At 61.1% G+C, this 16,769-nt stretch overlaps 2 protein-coding genes and 1 long non-coding RNA gene across 6 annotated transcripts in view; 2 read left to right on the top strand and 1 right to left on the bottom strand.

The window, feature by feature from the left end:
• The window catches only part of LOC148662208 (uncharacterized), a 146,727-nt gene extending 139,702 nt beyond the window's left edge, over positions 1-7,025 (top strand). The window contains exon 2 of the long non-coding RNA XR_015939688.1: positions 6,612-7,025. This is a non-coding gene — a long non-coding RNA (uncharacterized LOC148662208). The remainder of the gene's footprint in view (positions 1-6,611) is intronic.
• Positions 94-7,025, top strand: LOC148662220 (hyaluronidase-2). Its single transcript, XM_088637144.1, has 5 exons — positions 94-228; positions 1,029-1,582; positions 2,716-3,096; positions 4,454-4,543; positions 5,466-7,025. Exons 2-5 carry the CDS (start codon positions 1,091-1,093, stop codon positions 5,928-5,930), a joined length of 1,428 nt encoding a protein of 475 aa, XP_088493270.1. The 5' UTR covers positions 94-228; positions 1,029-1,090; the 3' UTR covers positions 5,931-7,025.
• LOC148662221 (hyaluronidase-2-like) lies at positions 6,928-15,627 on the bottom strand. Of its 4 annotated transcripts, XM_088637139.1 has the most exons (6): positions 13,603-15,612; positions 12,895-13,216; positions 11,341-11,944; positions 10,840-11,250; positions 9,384-9,473; positions 6,928-8,429 (listed from the first exon to the last, which is right to left on the bottom strand). In XM_088637139.1, the coding sequence occupies exons 2-6, from the start codon at positions 12,927-12,929 to the stop codon at positions 8,019-8,021; spliced, it is 1,551 nt and encodes a 516-aa protein (XP_088493265.1). In that variant the 5' UTR covers positions 12,930-13,216; positions 13,603-15,612; the 3' UTR covers positions 6,928-8,018. The 4 variants fall into 4 exon arrangements, with proteins under 4 accessions (XP_088493265.1, XP_088493263.1, XP_088493264.1 ...); XM_088637137.1 differs by having other exon boundaries at positions 10,840-11,944; positions 13,603-15,614; XM_088637140.1 differs by lacking the exon at positions 6,928-8,429 and adding an exon at positions 8,707-9,268 and having other exon boundaries at positions 9,300-9,473; positions 10,840-11,944; positions 13,603-15,627.
• Positions 15,628-16,769: the final 1,142 nt, after the last annotated feature.

Here is a 16,769-nt window from a genome sequence, read left to right on the forward strand (position 1 = left end):
GGGCTGCTCATGTGATGGCCGTGCTCTCCGCTGACCCTGCTTATTCGCACAGATTACTGTCCCCCACCCCCAACACCCCCGGCACCTGAGAGGTGAAGCAGCCTCATCGCCCAGCTCCGGCCCACGTCCTGTCCTGTCCAGTCCAGTCCGCTCCGTCTCCGCGCTGCACGGGCTGTGGGCCCGACCTCCTCGCCGTACGGCGCCGACCTGTGACCCTGCTGCCCCGAGGTGAGTGCGCCCCCTTTTCCTGCCCGCCTGCACAGCAGCCTCCCCCTCCCGGCCTGTCCACCGCTGGGCAGGATGAGGAAGAGCGATTTATCAAGCACAGAGCCTGCAGCAGACCGCAGTAGGGATCCAGGGATTTCTCTGGGGGGGCTACAGCAATGGGGGGGGATAGCTCTCCCCCTGGAGGAGCCCTGGAGAATCTGGGAACAGCTGGAGCTGGGGGACCTCGGCCAGCGCGGCCTCCTCCGCAGTGGACAGCGGGCAGGGAGCCGGGAGCAGGGGGGGCTGCGGGGGCCGTCCGGAGCGGGACGGCCCGTCTCCCGTCCCGCCAGCGCTGGCCCGGCGGATTAGAGAGGACAGACAAAGGGGGATTGTGTGGTAGTGCAGCGATTGAGCTTGTGTGGAGAGCTCTACATCATAATCTCATTAAAGCAGCAGTTAATTACCTGCCCCAGTAGCTCCGGCTCCCTGAGCACAGCGACGGCTCGGCTCGGTTCAGCTCAGCTCGGCTCGGCTCGGCTCGGCGGCTTCCGGGGAGCCCTAGCACGGCGGGAGTCTCCCGCCAGGACTGAACCCCAACAGCTGTGGAGGAGAACAAACCAATTAGCTCTTCACAATTAACTTAACTTAAATTGCCCTTGATTAAGGAGCCGGCTCAGCGCTCGCCTCTCCCGGGGCGTCACCGCGCTGCGATGAGTTCCCTCGCCCCCGTGTCTCCTAGGGTGGAGCGTATCCACGGTAGCCTGCGTGTGTGGCCTTCGAAACCCGCCCAGCCCCGCTGACTGCCCTCCCTTTGTCCGCAGAGCGATGGAGACGCGCAGGCTGGCAGCACCCTCCCGGTGAGTCCGCGTGCGCAGGAGAGGGCATGAGCGCCCTCCTGCTGCTGGCCCTGGGTCTGCTGGCCCCTCCCGGGGGTGCCCTGCAGCCTGCCCGCGTCCCCCTCGTGCCTGGCCAGCCCTTTCTGGTGCTGTGGGGGATCCCCGACTCCTTGTGCGAGGGGCGCCCCGACCCCAGCGCCTTTGGCATGCTCAGCAACGGCTCGGCGGGCCAGTTTGTCGTCTTCTACCGGGACGGCCTGGGGCTGTACCCCTACTATGACCCCCAGAACCAGCCCGTGGCGGGGGGGCTGCCCCAGCACACCAGCCTGGACATGCACCTGCTGAAAATGGACGCCGACGTGACCTCCGCCCTGCCCTGGCCCGACTACCGCGGCCTGGCCGCCATCCACTGGGAAGACTGGGCGCCGCTCTGGGGCCGCAACCGCGGCAAGAAGGAGATCTACCGGGAGCAGTCCCGCTCCCTGCTCCGGCAGTTCTTCCCCGACTGGGCTCCCGCGGAGCTGGACAAGTGGGCTCAGGTAAAGACGCCGGGAGCGTGGCAGGGTCGGAGTGGCCAGGGCAGGAGAGGGGGGCGCAGTGCGCTGACCTGCGTTGCTGGAAAAGCATTTGCTGCCTAGTGTTGGGCAGCACGCTGGCACAGTGCTGAGAATTGGGGTGACCTGGGGTGCTGTCTGTGTGGAGTTTGCATGCTCTCCCCGTGTTCCTGTGGGGCTCCTCCCACAGCCCAGAGACAGGCTGGTGGGTTAACTGGCTTCTGGGAAAACTGGCCCTGATGAGTGAGTGTGTGTGTGTGTGTGTGTGTGTGAAAGTGTGGGTGTGGGTGTGTGGGTGTGTGTAAGTGTGAGTGTGTGAGTGTGAGTGTGTAAGTGTGAGTGTGTGTCTGTGAGTGTGTGTCTGTGAGTGTGTAAGTGTGAGTGTGTAAGTGTGAGTGTGAGTGTGTGAGTGTGAGTGTGAGAGTGTGAGTGTGTGAGTGTGTGAGTGTGAGTGTGTGTGAGTGTGTGTGTGTCTGTGAGTGTGTGAGTGTGAGTGTGTGAGTGTGTGAGTGTGAGTGTGTGAGTGTGTGAGTGTGTGAGTGTGAGTGTGTGTCTGTGAGTGTGTGTGAGTGTGTGTCTGTGAGTGTGAGTCTGTGAGTGTGAGTGTTTGTCTGTGAGTGTGTAAGTGTGAGTGTGTAAGTGTGAGTGTGAGTGTGTAAGTGTGAGTGTGTGTGTGTGTGAGTGTGAGTGTGAGTGTGAGTGTGAGTGTGTAAGTGTGAGTGTGTAAGTGTGAGTGTGTGTGTGAGTGTGTGTGAGTGTGCCCTGTGATGGACTGGCATCACTCCAGGGTGTCCCCCGCCTTGCGCCTGTTGTCAGTCTGGGCTCAGCTCTCCGCGACCCCGAGCTGGACAGAGCGGTCAGAGAGCAGATGGGGGGGCCAGCGTGTCCGGGGACCGCCGCCTCGGGATGGGGCACTGGGCGTCGCTGCCGGACGCCCCCGCCGGCTGGGAAGGGCAGATGGGAAGGAAACAGCCAGGCTGAGGCCCGAGCGGACCGCTCGCCCATGACAGCGCAGCTCAACGCCATCGCTCCCACGGGACGGCAGAGCTCCTGCTGGTCAGCAGTCGGGAGCGCGGCCCCTCCGGGGGTCTCCGCTCACGCCCTTCCTTGTCTCCAAGGTGGACTTCGAGGCGGCGGCGCAGGCCCTCCTGCTGGAGACCCTGCAGGAGGGCCGCCGCCTGCGGCCCCGGGCCCTGTGGGGCTTCTCCCCCTACCCTGCCTGCCCCGGCCAGCACCCGGCCAACGCCACCGGCCGCTGCCCCGCGGCGGACATGGCGCAGAACGACGAGGCGCAGTGGCTCTGGAAGAGGTCGTCCGCCCTCTACCCCTCCCTGCAGCTGGACAAGCCGCGGGGCGGCTCCGCGGGCGCGCGGCGGCACTCCTCCGGCCAGCTCCGGGAGGCCCTGCGCGTGGCGGCCCAGGCGGGCGCGGCCCACGACCTGCCCGTGTTCCCCTTGGTCAGGAGCGCCTACGCCGAGACCGCTTCCTTCCTCTCGGAGGTGAGTGCGCGGCCGCCGGGACTGGACAGGACGTCCCGCGCGCGAAACACAGGGTCAGAGCCAACTGCTGTGCTTTACCCCGCTAATGGGGAGAAAACCGATTAACTAAAAGCCAGACAAACTAAGCTAATTGGCTGATGCTTTTATCTGGATATTTGTGCACCATTTTACTAAAGCAGTTTAAGCGAAGCTCTGGGGTACAACAGCTGGGATTCGAACCTGCAGCCCTCCAAACACAATTCGAAGGCCCTGGTCAGTCCTCTATACTGCCACTAGACCAGAGTTCCTCAGCTTTTGTACTTTGTGGCCACAGACCCATCTGGTCCTCAGCCCTCTCTGTCTTAGCTGAGGAAGGAAGCGAATCACTCTACTGAAGCTTCCGGTCTTTTCTCAGGTCCAAAGAGAGGGTGTACAGCTCTCTGTGGCTGTTGTGGCCCCCCGTTGGCCCAGGGGACCAGAGCTGAGGAGTTCTTGCAGACGAGTTTGGCCTGCCCGGTGTAGCTCTCACCTCTCAAGTATGAACAACCAAAGAAAAATTGCAATCCAGTGGTGACCACTTGACCCATCGGGCCTGTTGGGTGGTCAGTACCTAATTGGTCTCAGGTTTTCAGCCAGCTGTTTCTTGAAAGGTGTCAGGAGATTATTTGTGGCTGTGTGGCTTGTTCCCTGGGGTTCTTATTTCCTGATTGCACTGATGCTCTCTTAGCGCTCTGTCATTATACAGTAAAACACGTTACGAAGAGCTGTTAAACACTGCAGCCTCTAGTCTCAAGCGGTACCCTGAGAACTGAGCAGAACCATTAAACCTAACAGCGCCCGAGCTGCAGACATCTGCAAGAAGAGAAGGAGACTCTCCCAGGCTGATGACAAACAGTGTCTGTAGGTGATAAAGTACCTGCTGAGCTCCCCCTCCCAGTCCAGACAGCCCTCGGCTTTAGGGATTTAGCATCTGAAGGGAGAACAGAGAGAGAGGACGAGATCTTGTCAGGGACAGGGATGATGGATTAATGGGGTTTGTGACTCACTGCCGGATAAGAAGCGATCGCGCACCAGCAGGGGGGGTGATGACGAGCTGGGGGGCGTGACAGCGCGGGGCAGAGGGGGTAAGGGGATCAATCGATAGCGCGCAGGAGGCACGATTCAGAGCCAGCGCCAGTCTGCTGTGCGTCAGGAGCCCCTCCAGCGGAAGCGGGAGGAAAGGCATTGTGAAATCCCAGCTCGAACCCCTGGCCGGCAGAGCCGGTCAAGGCACCGGGTGAACCGGGCTGCACCCCACGCCTACCCCCTTCCTGAAAAAAAAACAACCCATCCAGGACCGGTGATTGGAGACGTGAACGGATCTGTGTGTCGTGTGCAGGCTGACCTGGTCCACACCATCGGAGAGAGCGCCGCCCTGGGGGCCGCGGGCGCCGTCGTCTGGGAGAAGTTCTTCTCCACCAAGACCCAGGTACCGAGAGAGCAGGGGGGCGAGAGAGCAGGGGGGCGAGAGAGCAGGAGGGCGAGGGATCAGGGGGGCGAGAGAGCAGGGGGGTCAGAGAGCAGGGGGGTCAGAGAGCAGGGGGGCGAGAGAGCAGGGGGTCAGAGAGCAGGGGGGTCAGAGAGCAGGGGGGTGAGAGAGCAGGAGGGTGAGAGAGCAGGGGGGTCAGAGAGCAGGGGGGCGAGAGAACAAGGGGGCGAGAGAGCAGGGGGGTCAGAGAGCAGGGGGGTCAGAGAGCAGGGGGGCGAGGGATCAGGGGGGCGAGAGAGCAGGGGGGTCAGAGAGCAGGGGGGCGAGAGAGCAGGAGGGTGAGAGAGCAGGGGGGTCAGAGAGCAGGAGGGTGAGAGAGCAGGGGGGTCAGAGAGCAAGGGGGCGAGAGAGCAGGGGGTCAGAGAGCAGGGGGGCGAAAGAGCAGGGGGGTCAGAGAGCAGGGGGGTCAGAGAGCAGGGGGGCGAGAGAGCAGGGGGGTCAGAGAGCAGGGGGGCGAGAGAGCAGGGGGGCGAGAGAGCAGGGGGGTCAGAGAGCAGGGGGGTCAGAGAGCAGGGGGGCGAGAGAGCAGGGGGTCAGAGAGCAGGGGGTCAGAGAGCAGGGGGGTCAGAGAGCAGGGGGGCGAGAGAACAAGGGGGCGAGAGAGCAGGGGGGTCAGAGAGCAGGGGGGTCAGAGAGCAGGAGGGCGAGAGAGCAGGGGGGCGAGAGAACAAGGGGGCGAGAGAGCAGGGGGGTCAGAGAGCAGGGGGGTCAGAGAGCAGGGGGGCGAGAGAGCAGGGGGGTCAGAGAGCAGGGGGGTCAGAGAGCAGGGGGGTCAGAGAGCAGGGGGGTCAGAGAGCAGGGGGGTGAGAGAGCAGGGGGTAATAAGAGACCCCGTTCAGCCTCCCGGTCCCTGTGTTGGCAGAGGGGCTGCTGGGAGCTGGCGGACTACGTGCGCGGCGTGCTGGGGCCCTACGTGGTGAACGTGACCACGGCGGCGCGGCTGTGCGGCGAGGGGCTGTGCCAGGGCAGGGGCCGGTGTGTGCGGAGGGACCCCGAGGAGCCCACCTACCTGCACCTGCCGGCGGACAGCTTCCAGCTCGCGCCCGGCGCCGACGGCACCGCGGACGCCGTCCGGCCTCGGGGGCAGCTGCTGCCCGGGCACCTGGAGGCGTGGCGCCTGGGCTTCCAGTGCCAGTGGTACGAACCCCCGGAGGGCAAGGCCGAGGACCAGGAGCCCACCAGCGCGGGGGGCACCAGGACGGCCGGGGAGACGGCCGTGCCGGCAGAGACGCCTGCCCTGAGCCGCGGCGCCCCCTGCCTGCGGGGCAGCCTCTCTTCCCTCCTCCTTGCCACGCTCGTGGTCGCCAGAGCCTGCCGGTCCCGCTGACACCTCACCTGAGCCTCTGGGCCCAGCGACAAGAGCCACCACAATGCCTTGTTACAGTATAGAGACACAGCGCGGACTACCGGACACTGTCAGGCAGAGGAGGGGTATCGGCCCCAGCGTCCTGACTACTGGTCAGTACAGATCCCAGGACGCTGAAAGAGGAGGGGTGTTAATGTAACCCCAATGTCCTGACCACCGGTCAGTACAGTTAGTAACAAAAATTCCTTACATGTCCATAACGCTGTTCTGGACACTCCCCTCCAAAGCTCTTTACAGGTCATGGGGATCCCCTCCACCCCCACCAGTGTGCAGCCCCACCAGGATGATGCTCCGGTGCGCTCCCCACACACCAGCTCTCAGTGGGGAGGAGAGCAGAGGGATGGAGCCAGTTCAGAGAGGGGGGTTATTAGGAGGCCATGACTGGTAAGGGCCAGGGGGAAATTTGTCCAGGACACTGGGGTAACACCCCTACTCTTTTCGAGAATTGCCCTGGGATTTTTAATGACCACAGAGAGTCAGGACCTCGGTTTCTCATCCAAAGGACGGCACCTTTTTACAGTGTAGTGTCCCTGTTACTATACTGGGGTATTAGGACCCACATGGACCGCAGGGTGAGCGCCCCCTGCTGGCCCCACTGACACCTCTTCCAGCCTTAGTGTTTCCCAGGGGTCTCCCCTCCAGGTACTGGCCAGGCCCACACTGCTGAGCTCCAGTGGGCTGCCAGCTGGGAGCCGCAGGGTGATAGAGCTGACAGGGGGCGGGACCGTGCAGTCTGGCTGCAGAGACCATCTCATCTCTGAACGTGCGCCAGTCTGTTTTCCCAGCAGTGCTGTGGCGCGCTGGCCTATGCTTGGTTGCCCCGCTGGTGCGCCTCAGGAACAGACGGGGTGGGGCAGGACTCGTCCCGGGACACTGCTGCGGCCGGTCTCGGGACGCGCTGGCCGGTCGAAGACTGGTCCCGCCCTTACAGGAACGCACGCCGAGAAACATCCACATCTTCTCTGCAAAGTGTTTTTATTCACAATCGTTCACAGTGTCGTTGCAGGCTTAGCGTGATAACATGTAAAATAAAAAAAATCAGTCCATGGATTCCCAGCTGATTTTGTCACTATCCCTTATTTCTGTTTTTTGATTATTGTGCTCTACCTGAGTCAGACGGTTTGCAGTGATGCTGCACTCGCCGGCGCTCCACCGGCTCTGGCAGATAAGAAGGGACTGATGGGATTGCGGCCTCTCAGGCGCGATAAGGCTGGAAATCCGCAGGGCTGGTCGAAGCCGTAATCCGGCCGGTGGATCCCGATCTCCTTCCTGAGATGTCTGAGGCGGCGGGCGGATGAAATTAACCCCACGGGGAGCGATCACAGCCCGGGGCAGCGCAGGGCCAAGGGGGGCCCGGGTCTGTCCCAGCCTGGCGGCGGGCTCCGACCCGCCACCCTCTGGCGGGGGTGCGAGACCGGCCTGGGGCGCATGGCCGTACCCACCCCTCCCCGAGCGCCTCAGTCTGCGCAGGCGGCGCTCGGACCGCAGGCGGCAACTGGACATGTGTTCCCCGAGTCCTGCTGGCAGTGTGAGCAGAGATACAGGGACAGGGCAGGGAACAGCTGTCCAGGGCCGCTCAGGCCTGCAGCCCCTCCAGGTCTCTGCTGCTGCCAGCTCCTTAACTGCTTGCTCGGCGGTTAGCAGGACCGACGTGCAGCACTGAAAGAGCTGGCTGCACCAGAGTCAGCGGAGCGGACCGGAGAGGCCCCAGCTGAGCAAACCCGCGGGGCAGCACGGGGTCCGATTCTGGTTCCCCGTGTGGGGGAGTCTCTGGTACGCCCTGGGGGTTTTGGTTAGGTATTTCGTCCGTTGATATCTTCACATCCCTTCTGTGAGAAAAACCCCACCATTCCCCCGCCCTCTCCCCGGGAGTATCCAGGCGTGGATGTGTACCAAGGGCACAGGATCGAGGTGAGGAGTGATCCGCCGGTGCAGTCGCCTCAGTGTGGCCAGCTGGGCGTGTCCCTGAGTATCGTGCACACAGGTCTGCATGTGGCATAGAGCCCGGCACATATGTACTTCAGCAGCAGGGGGCAGTGTGGCGCACCGCTATCTTCCCCAGAGCTGCCAGGTGCACGCGGCACACAGGACGCTGAAGAGGAGGGCAGTGCCGGGCTGTGTCCTGGGCGCCCTGCTAGCGGGGCTCTGGCACTGCCCTCCGGTCCTGCCCTGGTAGCAGTGGCAGCGGAAGGCCTGCCTCAGGCCCGCCCTCGCCGCGCGGCTGAGCTCCCCCTGCACGGAGACCAGCGGCTCCCCCTCGCGGCCGTCGCCCGGGCGCACCTGGATGCGGAAGGCCCGGGCATCCAGGTGCAGGAAGGCGTCAGAGTCAGGCTCCCTGCGCACGCAGCGCCCCCTGCTGCTGCAGAGGTGCCGGCTGCACAGGCGCGCAGCCGTGGTGACATTGAGGATGTAGGGGCCCAGCGTGCTCTTCAGGTAAGTGTTCAGCTGCAGGCAGATGTCCTGCAGGGAGAATACAGAGAGTCAGGGCACCTGGGGCAGGGCTGCTCTGTGTCTAACAACAGTACAGCACAGTGTAGTCCAATACCAGACAGTACAGTAGGATACAGTACAGTATAGTATAGTACAACACAGTATAGTACAAGACAATACCAGACAGTACAGTACGATACAGTACAGTATAGTACAGTGTATTCCAATACAGGACAGTACAGTAGGATACAGTACAGTATAGTCCAATACCAGATAGTACAATACCAGACAGTACAGTATGATACAGTACAGTATAGTACAGTGTAGTCCAATACAGGACAGTACAGTAGGATACAGTACAGTATAGTACAATACCAGACAATACAGTAGGATACAGTACAGTATAGTATAGTACAACATAGTAAAGTACAATACAATACAGTACAATACAGTACAGTATAGTACAATACCAGATGTACCAGATAGTAGGATACAGTGCAGTATAGTATAGTACAAGACAATACCAGACAGTACAGTACGATACAGTACATCACAGTATACTGTAGTACAGTACCGTAGGATACAGTACACTATAGCACAATACAGCACAGTATAGTATATACTATACAGTATACGACAATACCAGACAGCTCCAAGGAGGGTCTGTGCTTTCACCAGCTCTGCAACTGATCAATTACATTAATAGATAATTAACTCCTTTATGCAATTAAGGATCTGACTGTGCTGAACACCTGGTGTGAATTACTGTGCTGATTAATGTCCTGTCCCTGTCTTACAGCATGAGATTTAGGGCTCTCAGAAAGCACAGGATCAGCCACCCTGAAAAAACTGGTTTTAAACTGTTAAAACTTTGCTAGGATCTTTTCTATGTCTGTTCACACGTTTTTGAAAACATTCTGAATCCACACGGGTCCTAAATATGGGAGTTAGCTTCAACAGCAACAACAGCGACTGGGCACTTACCCTGGAGCGAGAGTAGTCAACCCCTCCCCAGAGAACAACTCCACTGGCCCCCAGGGCGGCGCTCTCCCCGATGGTGGACACCAGGTCCATCTGGAACAGACACAGAGCCGGTAAGCCTACAGAACCCCTCTGCAGAATTCACCCCCCAATTCAGAGTCGAAGAGCAAAGAAAATGATCTCCAATCATTCAAACCGCCAGAACCGTTAATCGTCGCAGCCCTCAGCAGTCAGAGCTGTCCTGGAGTGCAAAGCTGGACTTCCAGAGCAATGGGTTATTCCACAGTTTTAGCGGAATTATAACCAGGTTGCTCTTCCGCTTCAGGGCAGGGCGAGTAAGACTTTGCAGCTTGTAGAGCCAGGAGTGGAATGAGGCCTCAGTAGTGGTCCTGTTATTGTTATTGACACCCACCTGCCTGCCTGAAGAGCGCCTCAGTGTGCTTGTTGCAGCTCTGAACACGGGGCGCAGCAGCCTCAGCACTGAAGACCACACACAGACGGCAAACAGCCCTGATTTCGGTCTGCTGTACCGGAGGGAGCCACTAGGTGGCAGGCAAGGCCACAGCTCCACCGGGCTCCGCAGTGACGTTCCTTCCTCGTTCGAAACCCGTAGCTCCACCTCGTCTCCAGCCCGGTGCATCAGCGCTCGTTCCGTGTTGGAGGACGCGCTGCACTGGGAACTTAACCGCCGAGGAAACCTGCTCCCTCCCTCTGCCCCTCCCGCCGCTCAGACGGGTGTTTCCCAGGCAGGAGGATGTGAACGAGCTTTCGTGAGCCGGCCGGTTTTCTGCCAGCGGTTTTTCCGTCGAGCCGGATCCGGCTCTAATGAAAGCTCCTGACCAGAGAGGCTCCAGCAGAACCCACTCCTCCCTTCCAATCCTCATCAGTACTATTATTAATAATCCCTCACACTTCTATAGCGCTCTGCTGGACACCCCACTCAGAGCGCCATACAGGTCATGGGGATCCCCTCCACCCCCACCCGTGTGCAGCCCCACCTGGATGATGCGCTAGTACACTCCTCACACACCAGCTCTCAGTGAGGAGGAGAGCAGAGTGATGGAGCCAGTTCAGAGAGGGGGGTTATTAGGAGGCCATGACTGGTAAAGGCCAATGGGAAATTTGTCCAGGACACTGGGGTAACACCCCTACTCTTTTCTGGAAATGCCCTGGGATTTTTAGTGACCACAGAGAGTCAGGACCTCGGTTTTACGTCTCATCCGAAGGACGGCGCCTGTTTACAGTATAGTGTCCCCGTCACTACACTGGGGCATTAGGACCCACATGGACTGCAGGGTGAGAGCGCCCCCTGCTGGCCCCACTGACACCTCTTCCAGCAGCAGCCTCAGCTTTCCCAGGGGTCTCCCCTCCAGGTACTGGCCAGGCCCACACTGCTGAGCTCCAGCGGGCTGTAGCGCGGCTGGCTCTGGGGTCAGGCGGCGGCGGAGGGGCGTCTCACCTCCGTCAGCGGGGCGAGGGAGTTGGCGTAGAAGGGGCGGCTGTAGACGAAGACGGGCAGCGAGGCGGGCGAGGGCGTGGAGCTCGCCACCCGCAGCGCCTCCCCGACGCGCGCCCGCGCGAAGAGCCGGGCCTGGGGCGAGGAGCGCAGCTCCCCCTGCAGGTAGACGGAGGGGTAGAGCGCCGCGCTCTCGGAGAAGAGCCAGCCCAGCGCGTCGTTGCGCCGCAGCTCCAGCGGGGGGCAGCGCCCCGTGTAGTTGCGGAGGCCCCTCTTGTACTCGTGGTTGTAGCAGTCGGGGAAGAGGTAGAGCCCCCACAGGCCCCCCGGCCGCAGCCCCCGGGCCAGGCGCAGCGTCTCGGTCAGGAAGCGCCGGGCCGCCGTGTCGAACTCCCAGGTGGCCTGCCACTCCACCTGCGCCAGGCAGAGAGGGAGAGGGGGGGGCCTGAGCCGGCGGGCGCCACCAGGGGGGGGCAGGCCGGCTCCCGGGACAGCGGGACCCACCTTCCCGGCGGGCCAGTCCGGCCGCAGCGCGCGGACGAGCTCCCGCGACTTCCGCTGGTACACCGCCTTGCCGGCCCAGTTGCGCTCCCACTGCGGGCGCCACTCCTCCCAGTCCACCACGGCCAGGCCCGAGAAGGCGGGCCAGGGCAGGGAGCGCCGCACGTCGCCCGCCAGCTTCTCGCTGTGCGCCGCCAGGCTGGCGTTCTGCGGGCAGCCCCCGTTCACCGGCCAGCCGCTGGCGTCGTAGAAGGGGTAGAGGCCCAGCTGGTCCAGGTAGAAGATGGCGAGGCGGGGCCCGGCGAAGGCCTGCGCGGGGTTGGCGACGACGCCGAACGGCCCCAGCGCCAGGGGGGTCCCGTGCCGCGCCTGGCACTGCTGCGTGGGCGCGTTCCAGTAGACCTGGAAGGGCTCGCCGGGGGGTGCGGGCAGGGCCGCCGGTTTGCCGCACCGACACAGCGCCACCTGCAGCGCCAGGAGAGAGAGGAGAGCCGCTCCCCGGAACGCGGCGCCCCCCGGTGGAGAGACAGGGGGCGGTGCGGCCCCTGAAGTCAGTTTTACCTTCTGCGGCGCCTGCGCCTGCCCAGTCCGGAGCCAGGCCTCAGTACTGCAGGGGACAGAGCGAGAAGGAGAGATGAGCTGGAAGCACTGGTGCAGGATCTCAACATGTCTTCAGCCTTCGATGAGTCTGGGAACAACACCTGTGACAAGTGGGCTGCAGTGTGCAGTCAGTGCCTGCAGGGGGCTGTAGTGTGCAGTCAGTGCCTGCAGGGGACCGCAGTGTGCAGTCAGTGCCTGCAGGGGACCGCAGTGCCTGCAGGGGGCTGTAGTCTGCAGTCAGTGCCTGCAGGGGGCCGCAGTGTGCAGTCAGTGCCTGCAGGGGGCCGTAGTGAGCAGTCAGTGCCTGCAGGGGACCGCAGTGTGCAGTCAGTGCCTGCAGGGGGCCACAGTGCCTGCAGGGGGCTGTAGTCTGCAGTCAGTGCCTGCAGGGGGCTGCAGTGTGCAGTCAGTGCCTGCAGGGGGCTGCAGTGTGCAGTCAGTGCCTGCAGGGGGCTGCAGTGTGCAGTCAGTGCCTGCAGGGGGCTGTAGTCTACAGTCAGTGCCTGCAGGGGGCTGCAGTGTGCAGTCAGTGCCTGCAGGGGGCTGTAGTCTACAGTCAGTGCCTGTAGGGGGCCGCAGTGTGCAGTCAGTGCCTGCAGGGGGCCGCAGTGCCTGCAGGGGGCTGTAGTCTGCAGTCAGTGCCTGCAGGGGGCTGCAGTGTGCAGTCAGTGCCTGCAGGGGGCTGTAGTCTGTGCTAATTCAGAGACTGGGATGGAATCCATCCTGGGAGGAGAGGGAGGCTGGCTTTGTCAGAACAGGTTGGGAGGAGAAGCAGTCGTGAAGGGAGCACGATTTCTTCATTCCCCAGAGCCTGGGAAAGCCCCAGACTGGACTGGAAGCATGAAGGAGGTGGTGTGTCTGGAGCTGGGGGGGGGGGGTGTGGGTGATGGGGGAGGGGCTGTTCCCGACTCCTCCCTCCCAGCTGTCTCAGAGGCTGAGGCTGACTCCATGGGACACCTGCTGCAGTCCAGTTCTTCTGTCCACTCTGCCATGACACAGCAGCACACAGTGAGGCGGCTTGCGAAGGGGACTGGGCGGTGTGAGCCACGGGGCGCCGGAGGGCCAGCAGCTGCTCCAGCGGCCGGGGACGCGCAGACCCCCTCAAGCAGCCCGGGGGCGAGAGGAGGAGCACACCTCTGACGTGTGGGCGCCGAGCTGGGCGCTCTGCGGAGGAACTGGATCCTGAGCCGAACCGGCCGCCCCTCCGCTCCGGACAGCTGTCCCAGCGTCCAGCCGGCCGTGCTTCCCGGGAGGAGGGCGGCAGACGGGCGGGCCGACGCTTCCAAAAATAAACGGAGAGAATTCGAGACCCTGTCCGCTGCGCTGCGGTCAGACAGATGGTCTGGAAGGGTGGGGTAGCCCCTTGTGTAAACTCCCCCACTGTGGCAGAAACACACTGGGAGAGAGTGAATCTGTCCCTAGTGTTGCCCTCCTGCCCCCTTGTCCTGCCCACATCCCCCCAGCCACTTCTAAAGAAGCCCCCTCACCTGTGCTCAGTACCCCCACCCCCCTGCCAGGCCACAGCGCCCCCCAGTCTCCTGACCAGTTCACCGCAGAGGCCGGTGTCCACAACAGGTGTCCAGCCTCCGGGGAGTTCAGACAGAGGGAGGAGACCTCTGAGAGGTTTTCAGACAACCCACCCGTAGTGAGAGGCAGTGAACTCACCCGCAGACAGCAGCAGCCATGGCAGGAGACAGGAGACAGGAGACAGGAGACAGGAGACAGGAGACAGCCCCCCGCCAACTCCTCTCAGCAGCGTCACATAGTATCAGGTTGGGGCCCAGGGAGTCCGATTTCTACCATCTCCACTCCCTCTCCATTCTTCTCTCCCAGCGCACTCTCTCCCTGCCTGAGGCCCACGACCCTTCGGCCCTGCCCAGTCCGCGCGCGCTGTCCGCTCTCTGAGCCCTCTCTGCGAGGGCGAGGTCACTAGAACTGGGCGAGCACAGCGGAGCAGTCCACTACGCCTGGCAAGCCAGCAAGGAGGGGGGGGGGGACGCTTTAGCACCTGAGACTCCCCCCATTGCTGAAGAGTGGTACGCTCCATCCCATATGTTAATCCCCTCCCTTTCCCACCCCTTGACTCTGTGCCATCACTCCGTCTCTTTCAGCCATTCACACCAGGGCCTGGAGAATGTGGGCTTCAGAAAACAAAAGCTACAGAAGGGCTGAATCCCTCGTCTGAGACACGCGGTCTGTCCCTGGAGACACGGCTGTCCAGATTGTGCAGGGACTGACGCACGCTTGCTCTGAGACAGAGCGAGCACTAGAGGCACCGGGGCTACACTGCCCAGCCCAGCCTGTGCTTGGCTCTAAACAGTGCAGGATCTTATTTTAACACCCTGCACACGCTGGCGGCCGCTCCCCCTGAGCATCTCAATCACAGCTCTGGAAAGAGACCTCCTGCCTCGCCCTGGATCCCCACCTCCAGTGGTCATGGAGGAGGCAGGAAAGCTGCTCCTGTTTTAAATACTGGCAGAGAAATGGAACGGAAAGAGCTGCCTGCCTGGAGAGCACTGCTCTACACACAACACACACAGCTCCGGCAGAGCATGAGCACAGGTCCTGTAGCTCGCCTGTGCCTTTTTGCTTGCTCTCATATTTAGCAAGCGACAGAGCCCGGGCGCAACAGGATTTTAAAAAGATAAGAAGTCTTTCTATTTGTATAGCGCCTTTCATTCTAAAGCATCCCAGAGGGCTGCGCACAGTGTGGTATGCTCTCCCTGCGGACTGGGAATACTTCATCCCGTTCTGTTCCCAATGTTCTTTCTGCTCTTATTGTGCTCCGTATGGGGTGAAGGCTCATTCTCCTCATGCTTTAGTTATTGCCCATCTCGATATGCCAAAATACCCCAGAAGTCACCATGTTGCAGCAACCTCTTGTCCATTCCACAAACATTCGCCTGCTGTTAACTGCCTGCCTCCCCAGTTTTCTGCTTTAAATGCCCCTCTGCTGACACACAATAATACACCTGTGACAAAACACCAAGCACTGAAGGGAGCAGGCACAAACACACCCCTGTGTAGCAGCCCTGTAACAGCAGCAGCATGACACTGGAAATCCTGGCACCCTCCCAGCACTGTGGAGACCCGGTGCAATGCATCTGGCACTGCCTGGAGGCGCCGCTCAGTCCGGAGGGCACACGAGGCTCTGGGCACCAGGCTGCAGCTGCTCCTGCACACTGGAGGCAGCCCTGTGGGTCCCTGACTCGCTGCTGCACTGACCAGGGGCTGCCCATCATGCACAGGCCCGGCGGTGTGCCAGGAAGTGTACTGACTGAGCCTCTTGCTTCTCTCCTGTCCCCTGTCTATCCTCTATCCTCTCCCTTTCTCTCCTGTCCCCTGTCTATCCTCTATCCTCTCCCTTTCTCTCCTCTCCCCTGTCTATCCTCTATCCTCTCCCTTTCTCTCCTCTCCCTTGTCTATCCTCTGTCCTCTCCCTTTCTCTCCTCTCCCCTGTCTATCCTCTATCCTCTCCCTTTCTCTCCTGTCCCCCGTCTATCCTCTGTCCTCTCCCTTTCTCTCCTCTCCCCTGTCTATCCTGTCCCCCGTCTATCCTCTGTCCTCTCCCTTTCTCTCCTCTCCCCTGTCTATCCTCTGTCCTCTCCCTTTCTCTCCTCTTCCCTGTCTCTCCTCTGTCCTCTCCCTTTCTCTCCTCTCCCCTGTCTCTCCTCTATCCTCTCCCTTTCTCTCCTCTGTCCTCTCCCTTTCTCTCCTCTCCCCTGTCTCTCCTCTCCCCTGTCTACCCTCTGTCCTCTCCCTTTCTCTCCTCTCCCCTGTCTCTCCTCTCCCCTGTCTACCCTCTGTCCTCTCCCTTTCTCTCCTCTCCCCTGTCTACCCTCTCTCCTCTCCCTTTCTCTCCTCTCCTCTGTCTATCCTCTCCCCTGTCTACCCTCTATCCTCTCCCTTCTCCCAAGACAGAGCCACCTGCTTCCCTGAACTTCAGGGTGGAAACAGACAACAATGCCGGCTTTCTAAGGAGCTCTCGGTGCCCCTGACACCCGACTCCATGGGCTCAAAGCCTTTTGTTCTGCCAGCCTGACCTCATGTCCCTCTCGCCAACAGTACCATAAGAAAATGGCACCCCGCTGCCCTCAGTGACTCTGTATAGGAAAGGAATTGTGCAATCATTTGAAAAACTAAAACAAAACATTGTGCAACTACTGTTTTTTGTAAAAGCTGGCAGTCTGTTGGTATTGATATTTCGTACTTGTAGTTCAGTATTTTCACTGCTGTGCTACACCCTGGTGGGTTAACTCAGCTGTGAAGCCCCCTCCTCCCACCAGACACGGACCACCGCTAGTGAAGATGAGGCACTGGAGGAAGAGCAGCATGTTCAGGAAGTGCTGTGCTCTCTGACAGGAAGCCACAGAGAGTCCAGCAGCATGATGATGCCAAACATATATCACACTGAAGACAGTGTGGCAGCCAGCCTCAGCACTGCGCTCGAACCCCTGCACTATCTGCGCCCCAGAGCACCTGCTCCCCCAAGAGCAGCGCCTCTTCGCAAAAGGGCCTGCTGGGAAACCTGACTCGCCACTGCCGAAGGTCAACGAAAGGCTCCTGGTCCTGAAAAGCTGGAGCACAAATACAGATGGGTTGTGTGGAGGGGGCAGCTGGAGGAGGAAAATCGAATGAGGATCCATTTAGGGGAGGGGGGGGGGTGGGTGACCCACAGCCCACAGAGGACGAGTCCATTCCTGATACAGGAGACTCCCAGGGCTCCAGAGAGACTGGGAGGCACAGGCCCCAAGGGAAACAGCACTCCCAAGCTGCGGGCAGTGTTTATACACAAGCGCACCTTCTCGAGGCACTGTGCCTCCATCCACTGC

Source organism: Lepisosteus platostomus, chromosome 6, assembly GCF_059453375.1.
Source record: "Lepisosteus platostomus isolate fLepPlt1 chromosome 6, fLepPlt1.hap1, whole genome shotgun sequence".
NCBI lineage: Eukaryota > Metazoa > Chordata > Actinopteri > Semionotiformes > Lepisosteidae > Lepisosteus > Lepisosteus platostomus.